General features: G+C 40.9%; 1 protein-coding gene across 3 annotated transcripts; it reads left to right on the top strand.

Annotated features, from left to right (window-relative positions):
• Nucleotides 1-642: 642 nt before the first annotated feature.
• On the top strand, nucleotides 643-21,414 carry LOC139728541 (uncharacterized). 3 transcript variants are annotated; one of them, XM_071639475.1, is made up of 13 exons: nucleotides 643-855; nucleotides 1,834-1,979; nucleotides 3,137-3,288; nucleotides 4,137-4,191; nucleotides 9,372-9,416; nucleotides 10,193-10,259; nucleotides 10,588-10,646; nucleotides 11,560-11,599; nucleotides 13,937-13,982; nucleotides 14,730-14,900; nucleotides 16,207-16,354; nucleotides 17,140-17,306; nucleotides 17,970-21,414. In XM_071639475.1, the coding sequence occupies exons 1-13, from the start codon at nucleotides 771-773 to the stop codon at nucleotides 21,412-21,414; spliced, it is 4,626 nt and encodes a 1,541-aa protein (XP_071495576.1). In that variant the 5' UTR covers nucleotides 643-770. The 3 variants fall into 3 exon arrangements, with proteins under 3 accessions (XP_071495576.1, XP_071495578.1, XP_071495577.1); XM_071639477.1 differs by having other exon boundaries at nucleotides 4,140-4,191; XM_071639476.1 differs by having other exon boundaries at nucleotides 1,837-1,979.
• Nucleotides 21,415-21,680: the final 266 nt, after the last annotated feature.

Below are 21,680 nucleotides of genomic sequence, written 5' to 3' on the forward strand. Positions count from 1 at the left end.
CAGATAGTGATATTGATGTGTGTAGGTAAACCAAGAAATGTTTAAGAAGGGCATTACCATTGCCAACAGTTTTAAAAGGGGACTACATAGTACATTCGCTTTAATAGTGGGACTCCATGAACCATTGGCAAATTTAAAAAAAAAAAAAAAGAATTTTAAGACCCAAGTATTAGACTCGCCATACATTAATGCTTCACCCTTGCAATGTTCACCTCACCTAGGGAATAGTTTTCATGGTATCACATTGCTCTGAATTGTAGACATATTGCTAAATGCGAAATGTCTTTTGTGGAGCTACTGTACTTTTAAGTGCATAGAACTGTAACAGAATTTCTCTCAAAATGTTTCTTGTAGTGACTGAAATTGTTAATCAGTTCTGAGAAGTGAAAGTACTCCATGATACATGCTTGACAGTAGATCAGAATGCATCTACGTGTATGTGTAAGATTTCAAATCTCAGTAATTGCCCAAATTACTCAGCCCTCAGATACCTCCTTTAGAGTGAAAGTAGATTATTAAAAGGAGAAGTGTCCCTGATATTTACATTGAGTTTGCAAAATATCAACATGACCATCTCTAGATTTGACAATTCTGATACCTGGAATACTTGTTTGCTTCTTTTCTGCCTATTTGCATTAGGATGTGAACATAGGACTCGGGGGCAACATGACTGATATGTGAATAGGTGTTAAAGCATCGTGGATTAATACGATCTGCAGTACTGGCTTCATACCTGAATAGGGTTCAGGAAAGAAACCCATACAAGTACAATGTCTGCACCAAAAGTCAGAAAGTCCAGACACAAGAATCCAAGTGGTCAGCACGATGTTGCTGGACCAAGTAATAATGAATCAGGTATGTATGTTTCTTAGCAATAAAAAAAAAATGGTTATAAATGTATAAACTTCATTTATCATGACAATGCAAATATTCAAAACTGGCTCCATGGGAAATCAAAGTATGAGTACCGGTAGTTTTGACAAATATCAGGGTAATCACTCAGGATACAGCAAAACTTCATTGTAGATACCACATGTTATGTCCCTTTTACTGTAAAATGAGGAATGTTTGCGTGCAGTTTAGTTTCGCGAATTTCGCGAGAGCCGAGTTTCGCGAAATTAAAATGCACGCGAAAGATCTTTTCTACACTATATATCATCGCTGGGGCAACAAGACCTCGTATCTACAAAATGTCAAATGTTCAGGAGAGCCAAAAAACATGGCGGCCAAAGCACTATAGCGAATGGGATAGCGTTTCTTTTGACATGCCGTGGTGGCTTCATTTTTGGAGTAAGACAGTTAGGATTTGGTCAGGACATCACTTAACCCATTTTTCACCAAAATTGCAGATACAAGGTCTTGTCACCCCAGCGACGATGCATTGAATGTTAGAGGCAACTCACAAAACTTTCATGCTGCAAATAAGGCCATCGGCTTCCATTCGCGAAAATTTCATGCCGAGAATTTTGTGTTTTACAGTATTCTGTGTGGGGGATCTTATTAAAGTGACTCTGTACAAATTAATCTGCAGGGAGGAGTGAAATGTTACTATTATGCCTTAACAGGATTACAATTTGTATGAATTTGTTCATGGTTGTTACATACTGAGTTACACAATTTTTATCGTGATCTAGTAAGCCATCATGCTGATTTGCTGCACACCAGTATTAGATGTGAGAATGAAATTCATTTGATTGGTCATATTTCTTTTCAAATTTTAAATGTGGCAGATGATAAGATAGATATCTCATGAAAATTAAAAAAGATTATGATCACATACTAGTACTTCAAGTTTTCTTGGATATTTTGCATTCCTATTCAAATTATCCCCAGCAGGTCCCCCAAAGCGGCAACCACGCAGGCTGGAGTTTGACCCCAAGAAGCCACTGGAGGGAAAGAAGTACTATCTAGAGCTGAACCAACCACGACATAAAGCACAGTATGCCAAATTCAAGGCAGAGTTGGAGGCGCTTGGAGCGGTAAGAGCACTGACTTTCCCAAAGAAATGTTTGATGTGTATGATCATGTTGAAAGCACATACAAAATGATAATAGTTTTGGCACTGCAGTTGTAGGAAATGTTATAACAAAGTTAAAAATGCAAGGAATTTTGCACTACATGATAAGAATCTTGTGATAAACAGGTGTCAGCAATGTATGAAGCAATTCATTATTATTGCTTTAAAAATGTCATCAATGAGTGTGTTTCTACTGAGCGACTAAAATTCGAGGTGATGCGAGGCGATGCGAAGTGATTAGTGGTGATACGCGGTGATGCATGGCGATACGCGGTGACATCTCAAATTTTTCCTCAGTAGAAACAGATCGGATGGTGGCCGATGCGCGGTGATGCGAGAGACAATTCTCAGTAGAAACACACCGGGTAGCGAAATTCGCGGTGTACCGGAAGTCTCAAATTATTATAGGAGCTTTCGCCCCGCGCTTTTCAAACGGTTCATCACGCACTCCGACACTTGTGTGTACACAGCGACTGTAGTTTGGCAAGCATTATGCCTTGTACCAACTTCTACTAAATACAGTATACTGGTATGAGGTGGTACATGTGAATTGCGTGCATCCATTGTTTGCGTGCCCAAAAGCCTACTATACTATATACTCTGATTTTTACACTGCCTTCATTTTCCCATAAAATTGTATCATCTCAAAGATGTAGATTTCCTAATTCGTTTTCGCTGGATTACTATAAATGTTAGTATGTCAGAGCCCCGGGAGAGCATTAACTGGACCCTCTACCTGCAATGATTCCTAATAAGCAAGTGGCAGGAAATGTTGGTGAGGGGCATTTTGGACGGAAAGACTAAATGAAATTCAGTGACCTACAGTGTACCAGTGACCTGAAAATACGCAACTTCCGGATTCACCGCATTTAGCACGTCACCTCGCATCACCGCGTATTTTATCGCTCAGTAGAAACAGCTCGAGGGGTCGTAAAATACGAGGTGATGCGGGGGACAAAATTTGCGGTGATGAGTGGTGATGCAAGGTGCTCTCAGTAGAAACACGCTCTTAGTCTCTCACAGTATTTTCCCCATCCTCTTCTGTTGCTCTTTTGTTTTGCCTGTTTTCCTGGTCTTTTCTTTGTCATTGCTAATCTGCTGTATCTTGTATCTTGTCAGGTTGTGGAGCAGTTTTTCTCCAAGGAACTATCCTGTGTGATATCTGACCATGTTGATGCCAAAGATACTGGAAACCCCCCAAAATCTAAGGGCATGCCGTCTGGCACCAGTCCTGCTGTGTCCACGCCCAGTCCCTTCCACCAGACAAGAGAGTGAGTGTCATGTCTTTGTATGTGCTTGGAAGTCCCTTCAGGTGTAGAGCATAGCAGGTCTGCTGCCTGAAAACTGTGAGATATTTCAGACTTAACAAAAGAACTTGTTTGCAAATGTGTGTAGAAATTTGTATCATGCTAATGGAGTTTTTTTGTTTTCTTTTTTTTCTGTCTGAAAGCAAACTTTAAAGCTTGATCTTTTCCCAAACATGTTAGTGAAATCTTGTGTGGCCAAGTTTGATCTCGAGGTGTTTTCTTATGAAGTTACACTCAAATCTAGTGCATGTTTGCACTCCAAGCAGCTTGACTACTCAAACACAACAAATGAGTTGGTGTTGCTTAGTGTGACCCCACATTCACCTTCTCCATGGTGTATATTATACTCCTGCATGTAAGTCAAAGTGTATCGAGAGTTGCACGTTTAATTGTTAGGCCATGTGGTTTGAGACACAGGTGATGTAAGGAATGTTATATGCACTAAGCAGTAGGTGAAGAGACTCATTTTAGAGTCTTTGTGACTTGCAACTGAAATCAGAAGTAAAATGTAATTGTAAATGAGAAATTTTTTAATCTGAAACCCTTTGGGTACTAGTCACACTGGTCAGACTTATCCTCATACATGTATGCTGCTGGATATCGTTGATATGGTTTGCCTAAAATACTTAGCTTCAGTCTGTGTTGCCATTGGTAGTTATTTACTGGAGTAATCACATTCTCTGTTTGTTTGTTTGTTTGTTTGTTTGCTTTTTTGTTTGCTTTTTTTTTGCATGATGCCAATGATAAGTTGCCTCAATAGTATGACAATATTATTAACTCCGATTTTTTATTCCATCTTCTTGCTTTCATAGCAGTACACCTGGAGCTGCTGACTCCCCAAGCAATAACAACCAAGACTCCAGAGTGGTAGGTTTTTTATCTTCATTCCCCCTCATTTTGTGCCTCCGCCACGAAGTGTCGCCGGAGGCATTATGTTTTCGGGTTGTTCGTCCGTCCGTCCGCCCGTCTGTCCTTCCGTCTGTCCGTCTGTCCTTCCATCCGTAACCAATTTTGTGGACAGCATAACTAAAAAACCGTTTAACCCTAGCTAGGCCGGGGGTAGGCCTCTGAGGCCGCCCGATGATGTTCCGCGCGATGTATCGTTATCGCGAAGAGTTATCGCCGCATGTTTCATGCCTTTTTTGTTTAGAGTCTCCTGCATCTTTTGACACCAAATTTGCGATGCCTGGGCGCGTGGTTCCGAATTTGCGCATAAATATGTATGTGCATGTCAGACCAAAAGTTGCTCAAAAACGTGAATTCGTGTACAATTTCAATGCAAACTGTGCTACAGGCATATTTCATAAAAGCATGATTATATGGGGGTTTTATTGATTGAAATCAATTAATAACATATTTTCTTGTTCGGAACAATGTAGCGGACAATTTCATCGAAAAAAGAATGGAAAATATAAAGTTGAAAAAACAGAGAAATACATAAGAAATTCAAAAAACAATGAAATACTTCAGAAATTTTTCTGATGCCACAATTTTTTTCTCTTACATTTGCTAAAGACTAAAAGAATATTTACACACAAAATGTACCTGTTTTGATCTTTATTGAGTGATTTATACCAAATTGTCTGATTTCATGCATCATTATGCCTAAATTAGCATAATATAGCACAAATGATAATTAAAAAAAAAAATTAACTTCATATTACTTTAGATTACGCCATAGGCAATGTGTGTGCCAATTTTCGTCGCGATCACGCGGTCGACAGCTGAGATCTGGAGGGGGGCCTCGAAACTGGGCATGTATCGGAACGAGTGGGCGAAGTTGTGCCTACCAACTTTTGGGTGCATATGCTCAAGGTCAAAGGTCAAATGCTCCCCATATCTGTGCAATGCCTGAAGGTATTTTCTTGAAACTTAGTGCATACATGTTCTGCCAAATAAAGATTCTCCAGAGAGAGTTGCGGGTCATAAGGTCAAGTGAAAATGTCAAAATTTCACTTTTTTCTTTATATCTCGCAAATGGTTCAAGGTATCTTCATGGAACTTAATGCATGTGCATGTATTGACTGGAAGTGATTATCTCGGGAATTTTGGGGTCATGGGTCAAAGGTCAATGTCAACTTCTCAAAATTTCACTACTTCCCTCATACAATGCGTGCAGGATTTTTCTTGAAACTTAATATACACATCTATTACCCAATAGAGATTCTCTTGGAAGTTTCTTGCCAAAAGGTCAAAGGTCAAATGAAAGTGCTAAATTTCACTTCTCGAAAGTGACTCAGACCCCGCGTTCACATTCGTTCCCGCGACGCGGGGACAGGCACAAGAGATCTTATCTTTTTTACGACTGACCGTCCACACTGCAATCTCATCTGTCCCTGAGCTTTGGGGGCAATTGGAGCTTGGGGTGAGCTCTGCCACTTGAAACCATGCAGGCATAGCACATGCACACATTTGATGACCACAGCTGGACGCTATCAATTTCACCCGAAGGTCACTCTCCCCTCCAAATCTTGTCCCCGTACCCGACTTCCTTGGAGGGGACGAGGGGACAAGTCCTGGCGAACGTTCACAATATGGTTTTGGAGGAGAAAGTCCCACAGCATGGGGCTTTCCCCGCATCGCGGGGACTAATGTGAACGCGGGGAGAGTATCATCATGAAACTTAGTACATATTTAGGCATATGATTCTCTTGGGAAGTTTAGGATCATAGGGTCAAAGGTCAAGGGTCAAAGGCTGGGTTAAAATGCTAAAATTTTACTATTTAATGCTGAAGTCATACTTTTCCTTCATACCTTGAAAATGACTCAATGCATAAACTTATAAAAGGGTCAAAAGTCAAGTGAAAATCCTCAAATCCCCAAATACCTGCACTCATAGACCGCATAGCCAATCATCCTATAAAGGAAAGTGAACATTCAACACATTTGTGACAAACTTGTCATTTTAATATTTTGTCAATTATGTCAAACTGTCATCACACATTGTCAAAACATTGTACTCTAGACGTATTAGAAAAACCATGCATTATGGCGGAGGCATTCCGGTCGACATAGCGGCATTTCTAGTAGTAAAGTGTATCGTATTTCCTGCAAATGATGAGAGATCACAATTTCACCTCTCACATGTGACTGAAAACGTGAACAGAATTGATCTCTGATGCAAGAGTATATTGTATGTGATTCAGCACATTGACAGGTCATTTGTTAGGTCATATAATTTGTGTGCAGCATTTACTCTTGTTTTCGTAGCTATCAATGCACACCCTTCTTTTGATTGCCAGTATGATGCATGTTGGTTGTAGGCACTTAAGTTGTTTGCAAAGCAGCATAATGCATAAATTTGCCTGATGCAACAATTTTTTGAAAATGTGTTCAAACGAAGAATGAATCTGTGCATAGACCAGTCATCTGTCAATTAACAATTTGCGGGCATTCATTTCCATATTTTGTGCTGGATGCATTGACAATTTTTTAATGCCTCTGCCATGAAGTGTCGCTGGAGGCATTATGTTTTCAGGTTGTCCGTCCGTCCATCCATCCTTCCATCAGTCCCTCCGACCGTCCTTCCATTCATAATCAATTTTGTGGACAGCTTAACTAAAAAAAAACATTGGAGGTATCCTACGTAAACTTAGCATGTATTTGTATGAGTGGGCGAAGTTGTGCCTATCAACTTTTGGGTACACATGCTGAAGGTCAAAGGTCAAAAGGTCGAGGTCAAATACTCAAAATTTCACTTTTCCCCTCATATCTGTGCAATGCCTGAAGGTATTTTCGTGAAACTTAGTGTATACATATACTACCAAATAGAAATTCTCCAGAGAGAGTTTGGAGTCATGAGGTCAAAGGTCAAATGAAAATGTTACAATTTCACTTTTTCTTTATATCTCGCAAATGGTTCAAGGTATCTTCATGGAACTTTGTATGCATGTACTGACTGACAGTAATTATCAAGGGAATCTAGGGGTCGTGGGTCGACGGTCAGGGGTCAAAGGCCAAGGTCTTCTCAGAATTTCACTTTTTCCCTCATATTAATGCAATGCCTGCAGGATTTTTCTTGAAACTTAATGTATACATGTATTACCTAATAAAGATTATCTGGGAAGTTTCTTGCGAAAAGGTCAAAGGTCAAGTGAAAGTGCTAAATTTCAGTTCTTCCTCCATATCTGGAAAGTGACTCAAGGTATCATCATGAAACTTAGTACATATTTATGCATGTTCTACCTGACATTGATTCTCTTGGGAATTTTAGGGTTACAGGGTTAAAGGTTCAAAGGTCAAGGTTCAAAGGCCAGGTTAAATACACTTTTTCTCCATACCTTGAAAATTACCCAATGCATAAACTTATGAAAGGGTCAAAAGTCAAATAAAAATCCTCAATTCCCCAAATACCTGGACTCATAGACAATATAGCCATTCGTCCAATTAAACCTAGTTCAAGTAAAGTGAACATTCAACACATTTGTGACAAACCTGTCATTTTAATATTTTGCCAATTATATGAAATTAGCATCACACATTATCCAGATGATAGGAGAACCATGCATTATGGCGGAGGCATACCAGTTGCCATAGCGACATTTCTATTTTATTTTTTTTTACATCTGGCATACCAAAATCAAAAATATATTCCAAGGGCTCAAACAGATAGACAAATGGCAGTGTTTCTGTTTTCCGGTGCCGACTCAAGACATGATTATGTTTATGTTCATAATTGTAACCCATATGACATACTCTTGAAAGTAATGGAAATATGAAAATCATACATGTGACACTGACTCTTTCTGAATATTCTTTTGAGTACCTTTCATGTGACTTGAATTAGTGGGAATCCACCATGAAAGTGTAGCAGTCTTCTGTTCTTGACTACATGCCAAATCTTCACATACATTATTCTTCTTTTTTTTCTCCCCATTCTTTTATCTTGCCAACAACTATGGCAGTCAACATGGCATGAACATAACACCTACTGTACCAGTTACATCAGTGAACATAATACCTACTGTGCCATTTACATCAGTGAAAGTATGTTTATGATACAGCAAAGCTATGAATTGGTATTGGTTATTCCAGGGGCCGTATTCTGAGAGCTAATGAAGTGTCTGATTAGCACTTAATTACCGAATTGGTATTCTGAGAGCATGATTAAGTAGGGGGTATATTAACTACCATAGCAACAAGCGTTTTGGCGGGAAGGACTTACGTGTTTGCGCGTATCAATGCGCGTGCACCTCTGAGAGGACTTAATCACAGAGTATATTACGAATCGGTATTCTGAGGGTGTAATTAAGTATGAAAGTTAATGGAGAACTTAATGATACCAAAGAGTGTCATTAACTACTCCGATATCACGCATTACATTGTGTTTTCTCTGCCTCAACGATGCTTACCGTCTTCGGTAACCGAGGAGCGGTTGAATCTTGTTATCATGGTATCCGTAGAATTCAGAGAAAAAAAGATATATGGCCGATCTTCGCCGAATTTTGTCATTTTATGTGAGCAAAGAGGTTGAGATCTTCGCGTGCGTAGGTCAGGGGTTGAAATCAAACACCGGAGTGTGCGCACGGAGCTCTTGGGTTGTAATTACAGGGGGCGTGCAGGAGCGCGCATTGAGGGCATATTTGCGCGTGTAATCATCATTTTGGCTTCTAACAATGCGTCTGATGGGATGGAATAACAATTACATGGGAGGGACCTAAGATAATTACAGGGGACTTAATCATACCTTAATTATGTCCTCAGAATACCGATTTTGCCCATGATTAAGGGCCTTTTAACTTCATTACTTAATCACAAAGTTAATTACAGACTTAATTACGACCTCTGAATACCACCCCAGGTATGTAAATGTAACTCACAGCATCTTCTAAGATGACAGCACTTATACCTTGAATGTTATTTTTCTCATAATCAATGTGAATGAACATTTACAAGTATGCTCATGACTTTACAGTGCTATGAGGCAAATTCTATTTCAACTTGCCTATCACTGTTTAAGTAGAATCAGAATTTGACATGGGTCTAAATATTTCTTGAATATACTCAATACAAAGGAGTCTGAATTTGTTCTGTTGCTGCACTAACAGGTCACAAGGGGAAAGGCAATTGTCCAGAAAGCAACCAAATCTCAGGTATGAGTTTTTGTACATTATTTAACAGTCAGCTTTGTTTACTTGTCCATACAATGTGTTGGCTTTGGAGATGGGGTATTGACTTTAGAAAATATAAAAATATTAAGGTTTTGTTGTTGTTGTTGTTGTTTATGAGATACAAATGTATAAATTCAGAGCACCGTTTGATATGATTGCTGTACCAGAGTATTCATTGTATATGGAGGAGATGCTGACTGTGGCATCAGCTTTTAAACATAAATCATGGTCTCAAGTGAGCTTATGGTTATTTTCCTTACCCACAAAGTAGTATGGCCTAGCTATACTGTGTTTGGATGTCGTAAGGAGTAAACAAGTTAATTATAACAATGGCAGAGGTTGCCATATTGAATGGTTCTGTTAACCAATCCCTTTTTAGAGCATTACAACCCTTAAAATTCTTCACATCTTTTTTTATTAGCCCTGTACTTATCAGACCTTTTATTTTAATCCTTACAGTCACAGAGCCTTTGCATTTAGCCTTTCATTCTTTCTGTTAATTTGGTTGTTTCCATTTTAGAGCATTTACACCCTTCAAATTCCTATATTTTTATATTTTTTTAAATGACTATCTCATTCACCAAACCATTGCAGTACTCCTATCTGTAGGGTCTTACATTCTCAAGCCTTTCAGGAAATACACTGTTGAGCCTTTTTATTTATTTATTAATTTATTTATTTTTTAGGGGGAACCTTTTTCTTGCCTAAGCTCATCCTGAACAACTTGATTCTCAATTTTATGATTTGTTCCTCCACAGATGTATGGCACAACAGACATATTCACAAATGCCAGGAACTGGAAAGTCCCCATCAGACATTTAGATGGTATGTTTTCCTTTTGTTTCATCTTTTTTCATGTCATGTATATCATCATGTTAAAGAGCTCCTTGAAGTTATGTTTAATAGTTAGAGATGTAATGGAAAAGAAATGTGATGAAAGATATTAAGTTGATTGCACCTTTCTGTGTGAAAGATTTGGAACATCAGTGAAAAAAATACAGTTTTCAAGATTTGTTCATGTAGCTCTTACTTCTTACAGATGCGTAAAATTAGTGTGAGCCTGTCTGTCAATGATGATTTTAGTCTTTGGTACATCTGTTCTGGTTAGCAAGTTGCTGTGATTTCTATTCTTTGTCATTCATTGTCATTTCAGTCCTTTTGGGGTACCTGAATCGAGAGAAAGAGAAACAGAAGAGGCTTGGTAAAGAAAAAGTAAGACATTTCCTTCTTTCTCATTTATGCAAGTGTACTATCTATAATCCTAGTGACTGTATGTTCATATTCCATACCAGCTATTCTCATGACTTGACCTCTCATGGCCAGAATGTACTGTAAAACCAGAAGCATTCAAGGCATGAAACTTTGCAAATTGGAGTCAACAGCCTTCTTTTTCACATGACTTCCACAAATTGCCGGCCATAAAAAAAATTATGAGTATACTACTGTACAAGCTGTTATTTTTGTGACGGTTTGATTTTTGCAAATTTCGCGAGTCACTATTGGACTGCGAATCACTGTTAGACCGCGAATTTAACAACACGCAAAAATGTTGCCATTTGCTACCGTAATTGTGCACTCACAGTAGCCATGGTGTCTATTCGCGAAAACAACATGTCGCAAAAATGTCCGTGACCTCCTCATTCGCGAAAATAACAGCTAATACAGTATATGTACTGAATTGTGTATACTAAAACTTAAGCATGCATTTTACATTCACAAATCATGGCTCCTTGCAAAATTCATGAAAGTTTCATGCGCGTGAGAATTTCTGGTTTTACAGTAATTTCTGATAGATGTGGGTCAGTATGAACACAATTTTTTTTCTATTCTTCTTTTTCATTTCCTCATATGATTATTAGTATCATTGTCATTATCGTTGTGTTTGTTATTACTGTTATTCAGTATGATCATTATCTTTTATACTTTAAATGTTGTTTTGTCATTATCGCCCCATCAATATCACCAGCATCATCATATGCAGTTTATTCTGTCATATGTTTAGATATGTGCAAAAATATGACGCTTATCAAACTCATTAAATGGACCAAGAGAAATATTTAAGTAAACCACAGTCATACTGATATATGTGTTTTTCCTGATTACGTACTTGTTCATTCCACCACAGAAGAGAAATGGAAAGGAGAAACAGAGTCAGAGAGGAAAAGGTAAAGAAACAAAATTTGTTTGTTTGTGTGTGTGTGTGTGTGTGTGTGTGTGTGTGTGTGGGTGGGTGGTTGTTAGCTCACCTGAGCCAAAGGCTCAAGTGAGCTATTGCGATCGCCCTTCGTCCGGCGTCCGTCGTGCGTCGTGCGTCGTGCGTCGTGCGTCGTCCGTCGTCCGTCGTCCGTCGTGCGTCGTGCGTAAACTTTTTACATTTTCATCTTCTTCTTGAAAACCCCATGACCGATTTTCATCAAACTTGGCAGGTAGCATCCCTAGGGGGTTAGGAACTCAATTTGTTAAAATGGGCACCATGCCCCACCCAGGGGGCCCCCAGGGGGGCCCAAACCCCCCAAAATTAAGGAATCTGTAAAAATCTTCTTCTCTAGAACCAGAAGTGATAGAGCGAAGTTAATACTATGAGTTAGTACATTGATGACTGTAGTTTCAAGTTTGTTCATGGCAGAATCAGGGGTGCCCCCCTTGGGACCCAGGGGAGGGGGGTGGGGAAGGGTTCTAATGGGGCCTAAATTGTACATTTTCATCTTCTTCTTGAGAACTCCATGACCCATTTTCACCAAACTTGGCAGGTAGCATCCCTAGGGGGTTAGGAACTCCATTTGTTAAAATGGGCACCATGACCCACCCAGGGGGCCCCCAGGGGGCCCAAACCCCCCAAAATTAAGGAATCCGCAAAAACCTTCTTCTCTAGAACCAGAAGTGATAGAGCTAGGTTAATACTATGAGTTAGCACATTGATGACTGTAGTTTCAAGTTTGTTCATGGCAGAATCAGGGGTGCCCCCCTTGGGACCCAGGGGGGGGGGGGGGGGAGGGTGGGGGTGGGGGTGAGGAGGGGTCCTAATGGGGCCTAAATTGTACATTTTTATCTTCTTCTTGAGAACCCCATGACCCATTTTCACCAAACTTGGCAGGTAGCATTCCTAGGGGGTTAGGATCTCAATTTGTTAAAATGGGCACCATGCCCCGCCCAGGGGGCCCCCAGGGGGCCCAAACCCCCCAATTGAAGGAATCTTTAAAAATCTTCTCTAGAATCAGTAGTTATAGAGCTGAGATAATACTATGAGTGAGTACATTAATGACTGTAGTTTCAAGTTTGTTCATAGGAGATCCAGGGGTGCCCCTCTTGGGGGTAGGGGGGAGGGGGGTGGTTGGAAGGGTCCAAATGGGGGCCTGAATTGTACATTTTCATCTTCTTCCTGAAAACCTCATGATGGATTTTTGTCAAACTTGGCAGGTAGCATCCCTAGGTGGTCAGGATCTCAATTTATCAAACTGGGCACCATGCCCCACCCAGAGGGCCCCAGGGAGCCCCAATTCCCCCAAATTAAGGAATCTTGAAAAAATTGGGCCCTTATTGTACATTTTCATCTTCCACTTGAGAATGCCTCGTCAAATTTTGGTAGAGCTGTGAATAATTTAGATTAGTGACTGCGTGAAAGGTGAACTTGCGATACTCAGGTGAGCGCTAGACCCGCGGGTCTCTTGTTTTATTTTCCACTGGCTGTATGTGCCAACATGTTGGATAAAAGGCTCTGTTGTATTTCCAGAACAAAACTGAGCTGCTGATCAGAGTCTCTGATAGTGTGTAAGCAATGAAACTTTGAAAATCTTTAGGTCAAAAATGGTTACTTAATGCTATGTAGACATCAAAATCTATGGTGTGACCCTACCATACTCTGTATTTCCCACAAGTATTATGATAAGCCATTTCAGAAATGATTACCAAAGTGGAGATCTTTATTCCTAGATTTTTTTTTAAATAGTGCTAGCATACTGTTCAAACCTTTGTACCAACATGCTGTAGTGTTTCTTCATTTTTAGAATATCATAGTACAACATGATCATCAAAGTTTGACAATTGATAAATATATGAGCCATCACAATGTTAGTGTCTTTTTATTGGCAGGGTTTCTGAGAGATGACTAGTGAGGCCATGGTTTGTTTTTAAGTTCGATATCAAGAAAAATATAAGTCATGTGAACATCTTCTGAAATAAACCTCATATCATTACAGTTTTTGGTGTATTTACCCATGCTTCACTGTGATATAGTAGGAAAAGCGACATGCTGCATCTGAAATGATATGCTATGGTGCACAGTGCAGAACTGATGAAATGACAATGTTTTGAGATAGGATTTTTTGATAGTTCCATCAGTTTAATGAACTTTTCTTTTTTTTTAAAGTGGAACCACTCTGGAATCTGTGAAGCCATTATCCAATATTTCTGTGGTATGATATCTTTCAAATGCTTTCTTTGAATTTGAACTAGATGAGTACAATGGAATGTTGATGTCACTATTTGTTACTTTTGTTCATCAGAGAGGCAGCTTACCAAACCATTCCTAAAGGCAGAGGATATGTCAAGGTAAGAACATGTGAACCTTTGACAGTCAAATTCTAATAGGAGTGTAAACTTACATGTGATATATATATATGCATAATGTCACATTTGTTTTTCGATGGCAGCCATTGAACTGGCAAAGAGATGCATCTGATGCATGCAATAATTTGAAGCTTTTTGTGGGAAAAAAAAAAAGGTCTAAAATTTAAAAGTGCTGGCTGAAAGTGTGTGAGTGTATGTAATTGAACTCCTTAGAATGGAAATTAGTTCCACCATGCATGTCACATGTATTACTGTGAAGGATCGATTGTGTATCATACTGAAAAACCAGAATTTTCGCTTGCATGAAATTTTTGCAAATTTTGCAAGAAGCTAGAATTAAAAAAATCAAAATGTAAATAAGATTTTTTGTCTTCACTATGCATTGAATTGCCCATGGCAGTTTGTAAAAATGTTGTGTCGGGGAAAAAGTCATTAGCTCCACTTCACAAAAATTTTATTCCGCAAATATTTCTGATTTTACAGTAGGTTCATTGTGATACAAATTTGCTGACATTTCAGCTGATATTCCACCACCATCCTATGGAATACACACAGAATACGTCTTCAAAATACAATGTGTCACTCTTACCTGCGATTGTGCAAGCAGAATAAGTCTTCAAACTACAATATGCCACTCTTACTAGTGATTGTATTGTGGTAGTTTATCCATGAGATGAGATGAAATGGATTGCAAGGTTGTACCTTCATTGTCTTCCATGTTACTCCAAGGCATTTCCGGCCCATTAGCAAGGAGTTCAGTACCTGGCCACGGATCCTCCTGGACACCCGGAGGGGCACCTGCCCCTATGACCCAAGGACACGCAACGAGGTCAGCCACCCACAGGAGGCGGAGCGGACGCTGGACAGACCTGATGCCAGTCAGAGGACCCCAGATGTCAGGTGGGTGGTAGGGACAGAACTTGTGTCATGACTCAGATGTGATGTGCTGATTGAGGCACTTTCTGTCAGCTTGTATGTGCAGTTAGTATGTCCATGCATGGGATTACTAAAGTATACATATGATTGTCAATTTGGGTCAAGATTCAAGACTGAAGTGATTATGATAACAGCGTGGATGACAGTGCTGTTCATTAAGTATAAGTCAGTCATTCTTGAGGAAAGTGAACTGTAACTTCAAAGTGAGATGAGCATGATAGTTTTAAGCTGTTCTTTTGTGCACCTGTGGGTGGACTGTGATACTGACACCTGTGCCGTATTGGTATTGGATGATGTGGGCAGAGCATGTGTTATCATTCTTCGATGCATTTTTGTCAAAACTATCTTTACGTTTACCAGAAAGTGCCGATATGGGCACTGAACACAGAATGTGGTATGTTACTTTTAATCATCCATTCACATTGTCTGTCAATCAACAAGTTGTTGTGTTTTTTTATTCCTTTTGTTTGTCTTGTGTGTGTGTGTGTGTGTGTGTGTGTGTGTGTGTGTGTGTGTGTGTATGTATGTGTGTGTTGCTGTTGTTCTGTTTTTTCTGCTGTCTTGACCAGTTCATGACCAAATACTGATACCGTATCAGGCAAAATTCATGAGCAGTTGAGAAGCTCTTGTGCATAATGTAAAGAGAAATAATGTTCTCATGTGTGTTTTGATTTCTGCTAGTCTTATCAACTGCAGCAAGCATGGGAGCAGGCTAATGTTACAGGGTTCAATTTCCTTTTACTTAAGTAAGGGAAATCAGTGCTTTCCCTTCAAAGATGATTGGTCAAATATCATGATCTAGCAATGCATATCTGCTATTGCTTGTATCTGATGCTTCACCAGAAATTTACAGTTTGTATGCATACATGTGCTTGTTTTGTTTTTCTCGTTTTATGCATGTAAACCAGGAATGCAATGAGCATTCTATTTTCACTTCATTGGTTTGCCTGGTCTCCCAAGCTTCTTATCACACTGGGTCCAGAATCTAGGGGAAAATAATTTTGTATGTTCATTAAATGTATGAATGTGACCAAGGTAAAAACTTTAAAGCCAATGTGCAAATGTACGATTGATAAGACATCGTTGGAAATAGTCACAGAAATTAATGACATATGGTTTCAGAAGAAAAACATGACAAAATCAAATACTGTGGCTCGTTTGTGCCTGCATGGTCAGTGATTAAACCAAAGTTATTTCACTAAAGATTGATAAAGTGATGGTTCAGCAGCCCAGTGGTATGAATGATTCATGTGTTGTCTCCTCATGCCAGACACAAGGAACCTAGCAAGAGTCAGTCCCTGAGTAAGAAGGTGATCAACAAGGCAGCCCAGCAGAGGGAGAATACTGCCCTCAAGAGCAAGGCAGCCAAGAAGGGCTTCTGTGAGTTCTGCAGTATCAAGTACAGCCACTTGGACAAGGTACGCATCTGGGTTCTTCAAGTGTGTCACTAGAGGAGTTTATACATTTGCCCTGCCCTGCCTGACCATGATCTTTCTCAGGACTCAGCACTAACATTTTTCTCTGGTGGAATGTTTGCGCCACTAAAATCTTTACATTTGAAATTTTGGTGGCCAAAAGAGATACACTTGTATATATTAGCCCAAAATAAAAGCAAAAGAAATTTTGCTTTTATTTTGGATTCAAAATCCATTTTGAATCCTAGTTGCCCGACCGGGCCGTCAAAAGATAAATTTGATGGCCCGGCACCAATTTCTAGTGGCCCTTGGCCAGCGGGCTAGCACTAATGTTGAGCCCTGTCTTTCCATTGAAATAAAAAAAAAAAAATGTATTTAATCATTTGTTGATGCATATGATGCCATATGTCATTTTGCAATGCCCTCATTAGTAATGTTGTAGAAGAGTGGGGCTGAGATATCTAGTGATAGTCGATGTCAAGCCATTAGTTTCTGAGGTTATCGGTGTTGTGGAGGATTGCCTTCAGCTGAGCTCATACTGCTCACACACACACACACACACACATACACACAGAAACAGACTTTAAATAAGTCCTATTATGAGAATGAGATGCAGTAGCTCCACCTTAGAACTTCCTCACTGTCTTCCAGAATTTGATGCAAAATAGAAGTTCAGCAGTAGTTACTATGGAGCTGCTCAGTTTCATTTTCACATTACCTAGTGCTTTCTTTTGTGAACATTTATTTAATTTCCTGTTTGAATGTTTTCATTCTTTTCTACCAAGTAGCACCTGCAGAGTGAGCAGCACCAGAGGCTAGTAGCCAAAAAGAACCATTACGTCAACCTGGACTCCATGATTGCAGTGGGGCCAAACCTTGACCGCTTCCTTGAGGACTGCGTGCGGTTCCAGCACAATGAAAATCCTCACTCTGAATCAACCAGCCAGGAAGAGAGGTGAGTTGGACTTGAAAAGACAAATGCTGAAGTTATTGAAATTCTGTCAAATCATTATTGTTTTTTTCTTTTGAAATCTTGAAGATCTCTGAATGACTTATTATCAGCACTTGATTGCACCTATCATATTGATCTGTTGATTAAAAAAATGTAATTTTTACAAATAAAAATATATAAAGGAATGCTTATATGGATACCATATTATTACATAAATTTTGCATGTGTGTGTGTGACTAAAAAACTTGCCATGAGTACCATTCCTTTTCAAAATGTTAGCCATTCCTGTCAGTTGATACATGTAATATCTTGCTGGAACTTTTGACACAAATTCAAACTACTAAGTATTTTTTGTACATGATACATGGTTTCACATTTGAATCAAATTGCTGTTTCGCATCCCGTCAGAAACATAGAAGAAAGGGTACACGTTGTATTGCTGTTATACAAATATTTGTGGGCTTAGAGGGATGACATGCTCTTTGGCATTGCTTGTGTTCATCTTATTTGAATTAATGAATTACTGGCTAATTAAGTATTATATGTATCAAAACTAATATTCAGCTGCTATTGTTCGATGATGTGAGTTATGTTTTCTTTCAGGCATGTGAATCACTGAATTTGTCTTAATGTAAGCGTGTGCAACATTTTAATCATACTGCATAGGTTGCAAGAGGAAGATGAAGAAGATGAAGTTGTCCTCCTGACCTTAACCCCAGTGAAGGAGGGCAGAGACACAAAGCAGAAGGATTCCAGGACAAAGACCAAGACAACCAGCACTCCCAGGAAAAGAAGTCCAGCTTTACATGCTGGAAAACAGTCCAATAAGGATGCTACTGCCAGCCAGGGTAACACTTCAACAGCAAAAGATGTAAGCCCCCAGGATAGAGCTTCTTTGTTACAGGAAAGATTAGGAGGCGGTGACAGTGCAACTGTGTGTGATCGGAGAATATCTGGCCTCGAGTCCCCAGATTCCTTGCCTGACGGATCAAACTTGGCTGGTCCACACACATCTGACTCAAAAACTGCAAAGTCTCGAAAGAGGAGAAGTGGTAGCCGCAGGAGTCTCTCTTTGCCACCCAAGGAGTACATAGCAGTTCCTACCAAGAACCAAGGATCCCCTGAGGGTGGGCGTGTTGTTAGAGATGACGGAGCTGAGGGCCTAGTTCTTCATGGCATTGCTGGTGAGGAAGAACCAATAGGTAATGCAGGTTGTGGAATAGAAGTGGTTATCACCAGAGTCAGACAGGTGGATGTTGGTACGGATGCTAGTCCAGTAGAAGAGGCCAGTAATGTCACTAAAAATGCCAGGGCTTGTTCTCCTTCAGAGCAATTAGAAAGTCTTGCAGTGATGCCAAGAGATTCAAGAGTGTGTAGGGACACACCTATTACAGGAAAATCTCAAGTTTGTGAAGCTTCGACATCCTCTCAAGGTCCAAGAGACAAAGATGCAAAAAGACGTTCCAAGAGAGACTCACAAGCAATCTCTAGTCCAGAGTATCGTCAGCCATCAAGGAAGAGCAAACGGCAAAGACTAGCTGCTGAGGAGGTGGAAGTTGACAATGTCTTTGTTGATAGCAATAATAGTGGAGCAGATGGAGCCCGCAAGGAGACACCACCGCTGGCAGAGAATGCCAACAAACAGCGCGACAGACGAAAGCGGAAGTCTCGCAAGAGTCATGGAGAGGCACCTCCTCGGAAAATCAGGGGAGAAAGTGTAGCAGCAGACAGTTGTGCCGCAAATCAGAGTGCCGTGGGTGAGGGGACTGTAACAAGCCCTGGCCTACCAGAGCCCCAACCCAGAGTTCCCCTTACTCATGAAAGCCACACCTCCAGTGACGATTTTCAGCCCATGAAGTCACCTGCCTCAAGGAAGTCAGGGCAATCTGCCAAAAGGGCCAAGAAAGCTTGCACTGGCAGCTCAGGAACGGCTTTGCAAGATGATGTCTCTGGAGGTCGGCCAGATGTGCAGGAGTCTCCGGTGAAGGTGGCCAACCCAGGTCGGGTTCCAGGAGCAGAGTCTAGTGGCTCTGAGTGTCAGTTTCAAGCAAAGTCGTTTTCTACGGGAAAGAAGTCATCAGCAAGCTCTTCAAGAGTGAGGAGACACAAGAAAAGTGCAAAAAAGAAAAAGACTCCTGTGAATTTGGTAACTCAGGAAAATGATCAGGTTGGATCAGCTATCGCAAATTTATCTCAGGGAAATAGAGTCAATCAGGAAGAAGTCAGAAATTATGGTGTCAATAGATTAGATGATAATGCTAAAGACAATGATTTAGACAAAGATTTCAGTACTGGTAGCAATGAAGATAGCAGAGTCCAGAATCCTCGGGCAGAGCAATCCCTTGAGGTTGTGTTCAGGAGTGACTTTGGGGTTGAAGAGTCCAGCTTTCTTGGGTTTTCACAGGAGGAGATTGATGAGGCTGTGAGTCGTAATGCATCTTTCCAGGAGGGAAGACTGACAGAGAAGCTAGAGGCAGCTGCTCTCAATGTGTATTGTATGCCCTCCTCGGATCCAAACTTAGACAATGATGATAACAGCTCGGTAGGAAGCTTTGGCGACATGACCATCGGCCTTGTCCTGCAAAGGGTGGACAACTTTCCTTCAGAGGGGTCGGAGTGGGAGGAACAGGTGACAGGGTTCATGCAGAAGCTAGATACACAACTTGAAATAAAGAGGAGGAGGGAATCAGAACTCAGTACACTACCATCACCCACGGCCCATCGTGCCCTGTTTGACTTGCAGAAAGAGAATCAAATGCAGCTCCATTCCGTTAAAGAGGGTGTGATATCAGGGCTAAACAAGGATGGAAATAATGATGACTCTGTCTTTTATGATGACATCCCTAATGAAAATGTCAGTGGTAATCAAGCATCTTCTAATAGGCGTCGCAGTGCAAGAATCAATGCCTCATTAGATGAAGAACAACTCTCAAGGTCCATGCTACCGTCTCGGGTTTCATACTCTGGGATGTGCTTTTCACCCTCAAAGAAACGTAGGACAGTGACAGCAGCAAAATCACCCAATGCGTCGCAACCAGCCAAAGCTGAAAGATCTCGACCCAAGCAAGCTTTGAGAGAGCTCTCGTCTAATCAGATACCACAGTCCCCTCAGCAAACCACAGAGCCTATCCAGTTCACCACTCCTGAAAGAGCCAAGCGCAATTTGTGGGTTAACCAAAGCAGTCAATCTGCTCAGCACATTGTGTTTCCACCAGGGACTCCAATCGAGGAGCAGCAGGAGATTTTGGACAACTATGTGCATGATGATTCTGAGTCAGAAGTTGTGTTTCCCAAATTTTCAAGTCCTCCGCAGAAGGGGTCTGTGTTCTCTCCTGTTAAGCATTGGGTCAAGCACAAGGCCAAGCCCAGACATAGCTCTATGCCATGCCTAGGTCAGCGTGATATCCAGTCCTCGCCTATAAGGCCTAACCATGTGCATGGCATCCTTCCTTTTGGCTTACCATCATCCAGGAAGTCTCTCTTCATGAAAGGACGTGTGAAACGCATCAACTTCTCGTCACCACGGAAACGCTCAAAGTCTTTCTCGCACTCACCAAGAAAATCCCGCCGGTCCTCCTTCTCGTCTCCAGGCAAAGGAAGTCCCGAGATCCTTACATTTCTCAACGACCTGAGAGCTGGTCTCTCACCCACCTTTTACACCTTCAAGAAGCCGCACTTCTCCCTCCGCATCCTGCAGCCGTCGGCTGTAAACCGTCGCGGCAAGCCCAAGATATCACGGTCCCTCCTTGCCCTTAATCTATGCCTGCCATCTAACGCCGACCTCCGCATCTACGAGTTCCATGATGATGACAGCATGGAAGATGAGGATCTAGTCATCAGCCCCATCACGAGTGACACCACCCGTACAGAATTCCGTGACAGGTGTACTCAGACACCACCCTCACGCAGTCGTAGAAGAACTAGGCCTAGGCGGTTGTCCATGGGGCGTAAGGCATCGGCTGAGAGCTCTGCGTCGAGGGCCAGTGTGAAGGGCAAGATACAAGAGGTTGAACTCACCAAAGACAAGAAAGGTATGAGGAGTGTGAAGCTACAGGCAGATATCCCAGAAATTGAAACCATACTTGATATGCCTCTAGACTATTATCTGTAACAGTGGGTGACAAGGAAGTCGCATTTCAGCACTCTGATGCACACAAACTTCAAAGAATTAAAGGACATCATTCAATTGTCAGGTAGGACCATAAACCAGACTTGTGTGATAATTGAAGTTGTAGTCAGTGCAGTCGTGTTGCCTGCATCCTATGAGCAATAAGTGGAACCGAAGAGTCCATACTTTGCACATACCTTGGTTGATGGAAATCAATAACACATTAAAAGAAAGTACCTTCAGGCCACAAAGCCTTCAGCTACCCACAA

The sequence above is a fragment of the Diadema antillarum genome, unplaced genomic scaffold (genome assembly GCF_040938485.1).
Source record: "Diadema antillarum isolate AM-2024a unplaced genomic scaffold, OU_Dant_1.0 seq00000183_RagTag, whole genome shotgun sequence".
Lineage (NCBI taxonomy): Eukaryota > Metazoa > Echinodermata > Echinoidea > Diadematoida > Diadematidae > Diadema > Diadema antillarum.

Excerpts from the sequence above, each read along its gene's own strand:
- LOC139728541 (XM_071639475.1), top strand. The coding sequence starts at position 771 with ATGTCTGCACCAAAAGTCAGAAAGTCCAGACACAAGAATCCAAGTGGT. Across the intron at positions 856-1,833 it reads ACCAAGTAATAATGAATCAG|CAGGTCCCCCAAAGCGGCAA; the intron begins GTATGTATGTTT and ends AATTATCCCCAG. Across the intron at positions 11,600-13,936 it reads ACAGAGTCAGAGAGGAAAAG|AGAGGCAGCTTACCAAACCA; the intron begins GTAAAGAAACAA and ends TTTGTTCATCAG.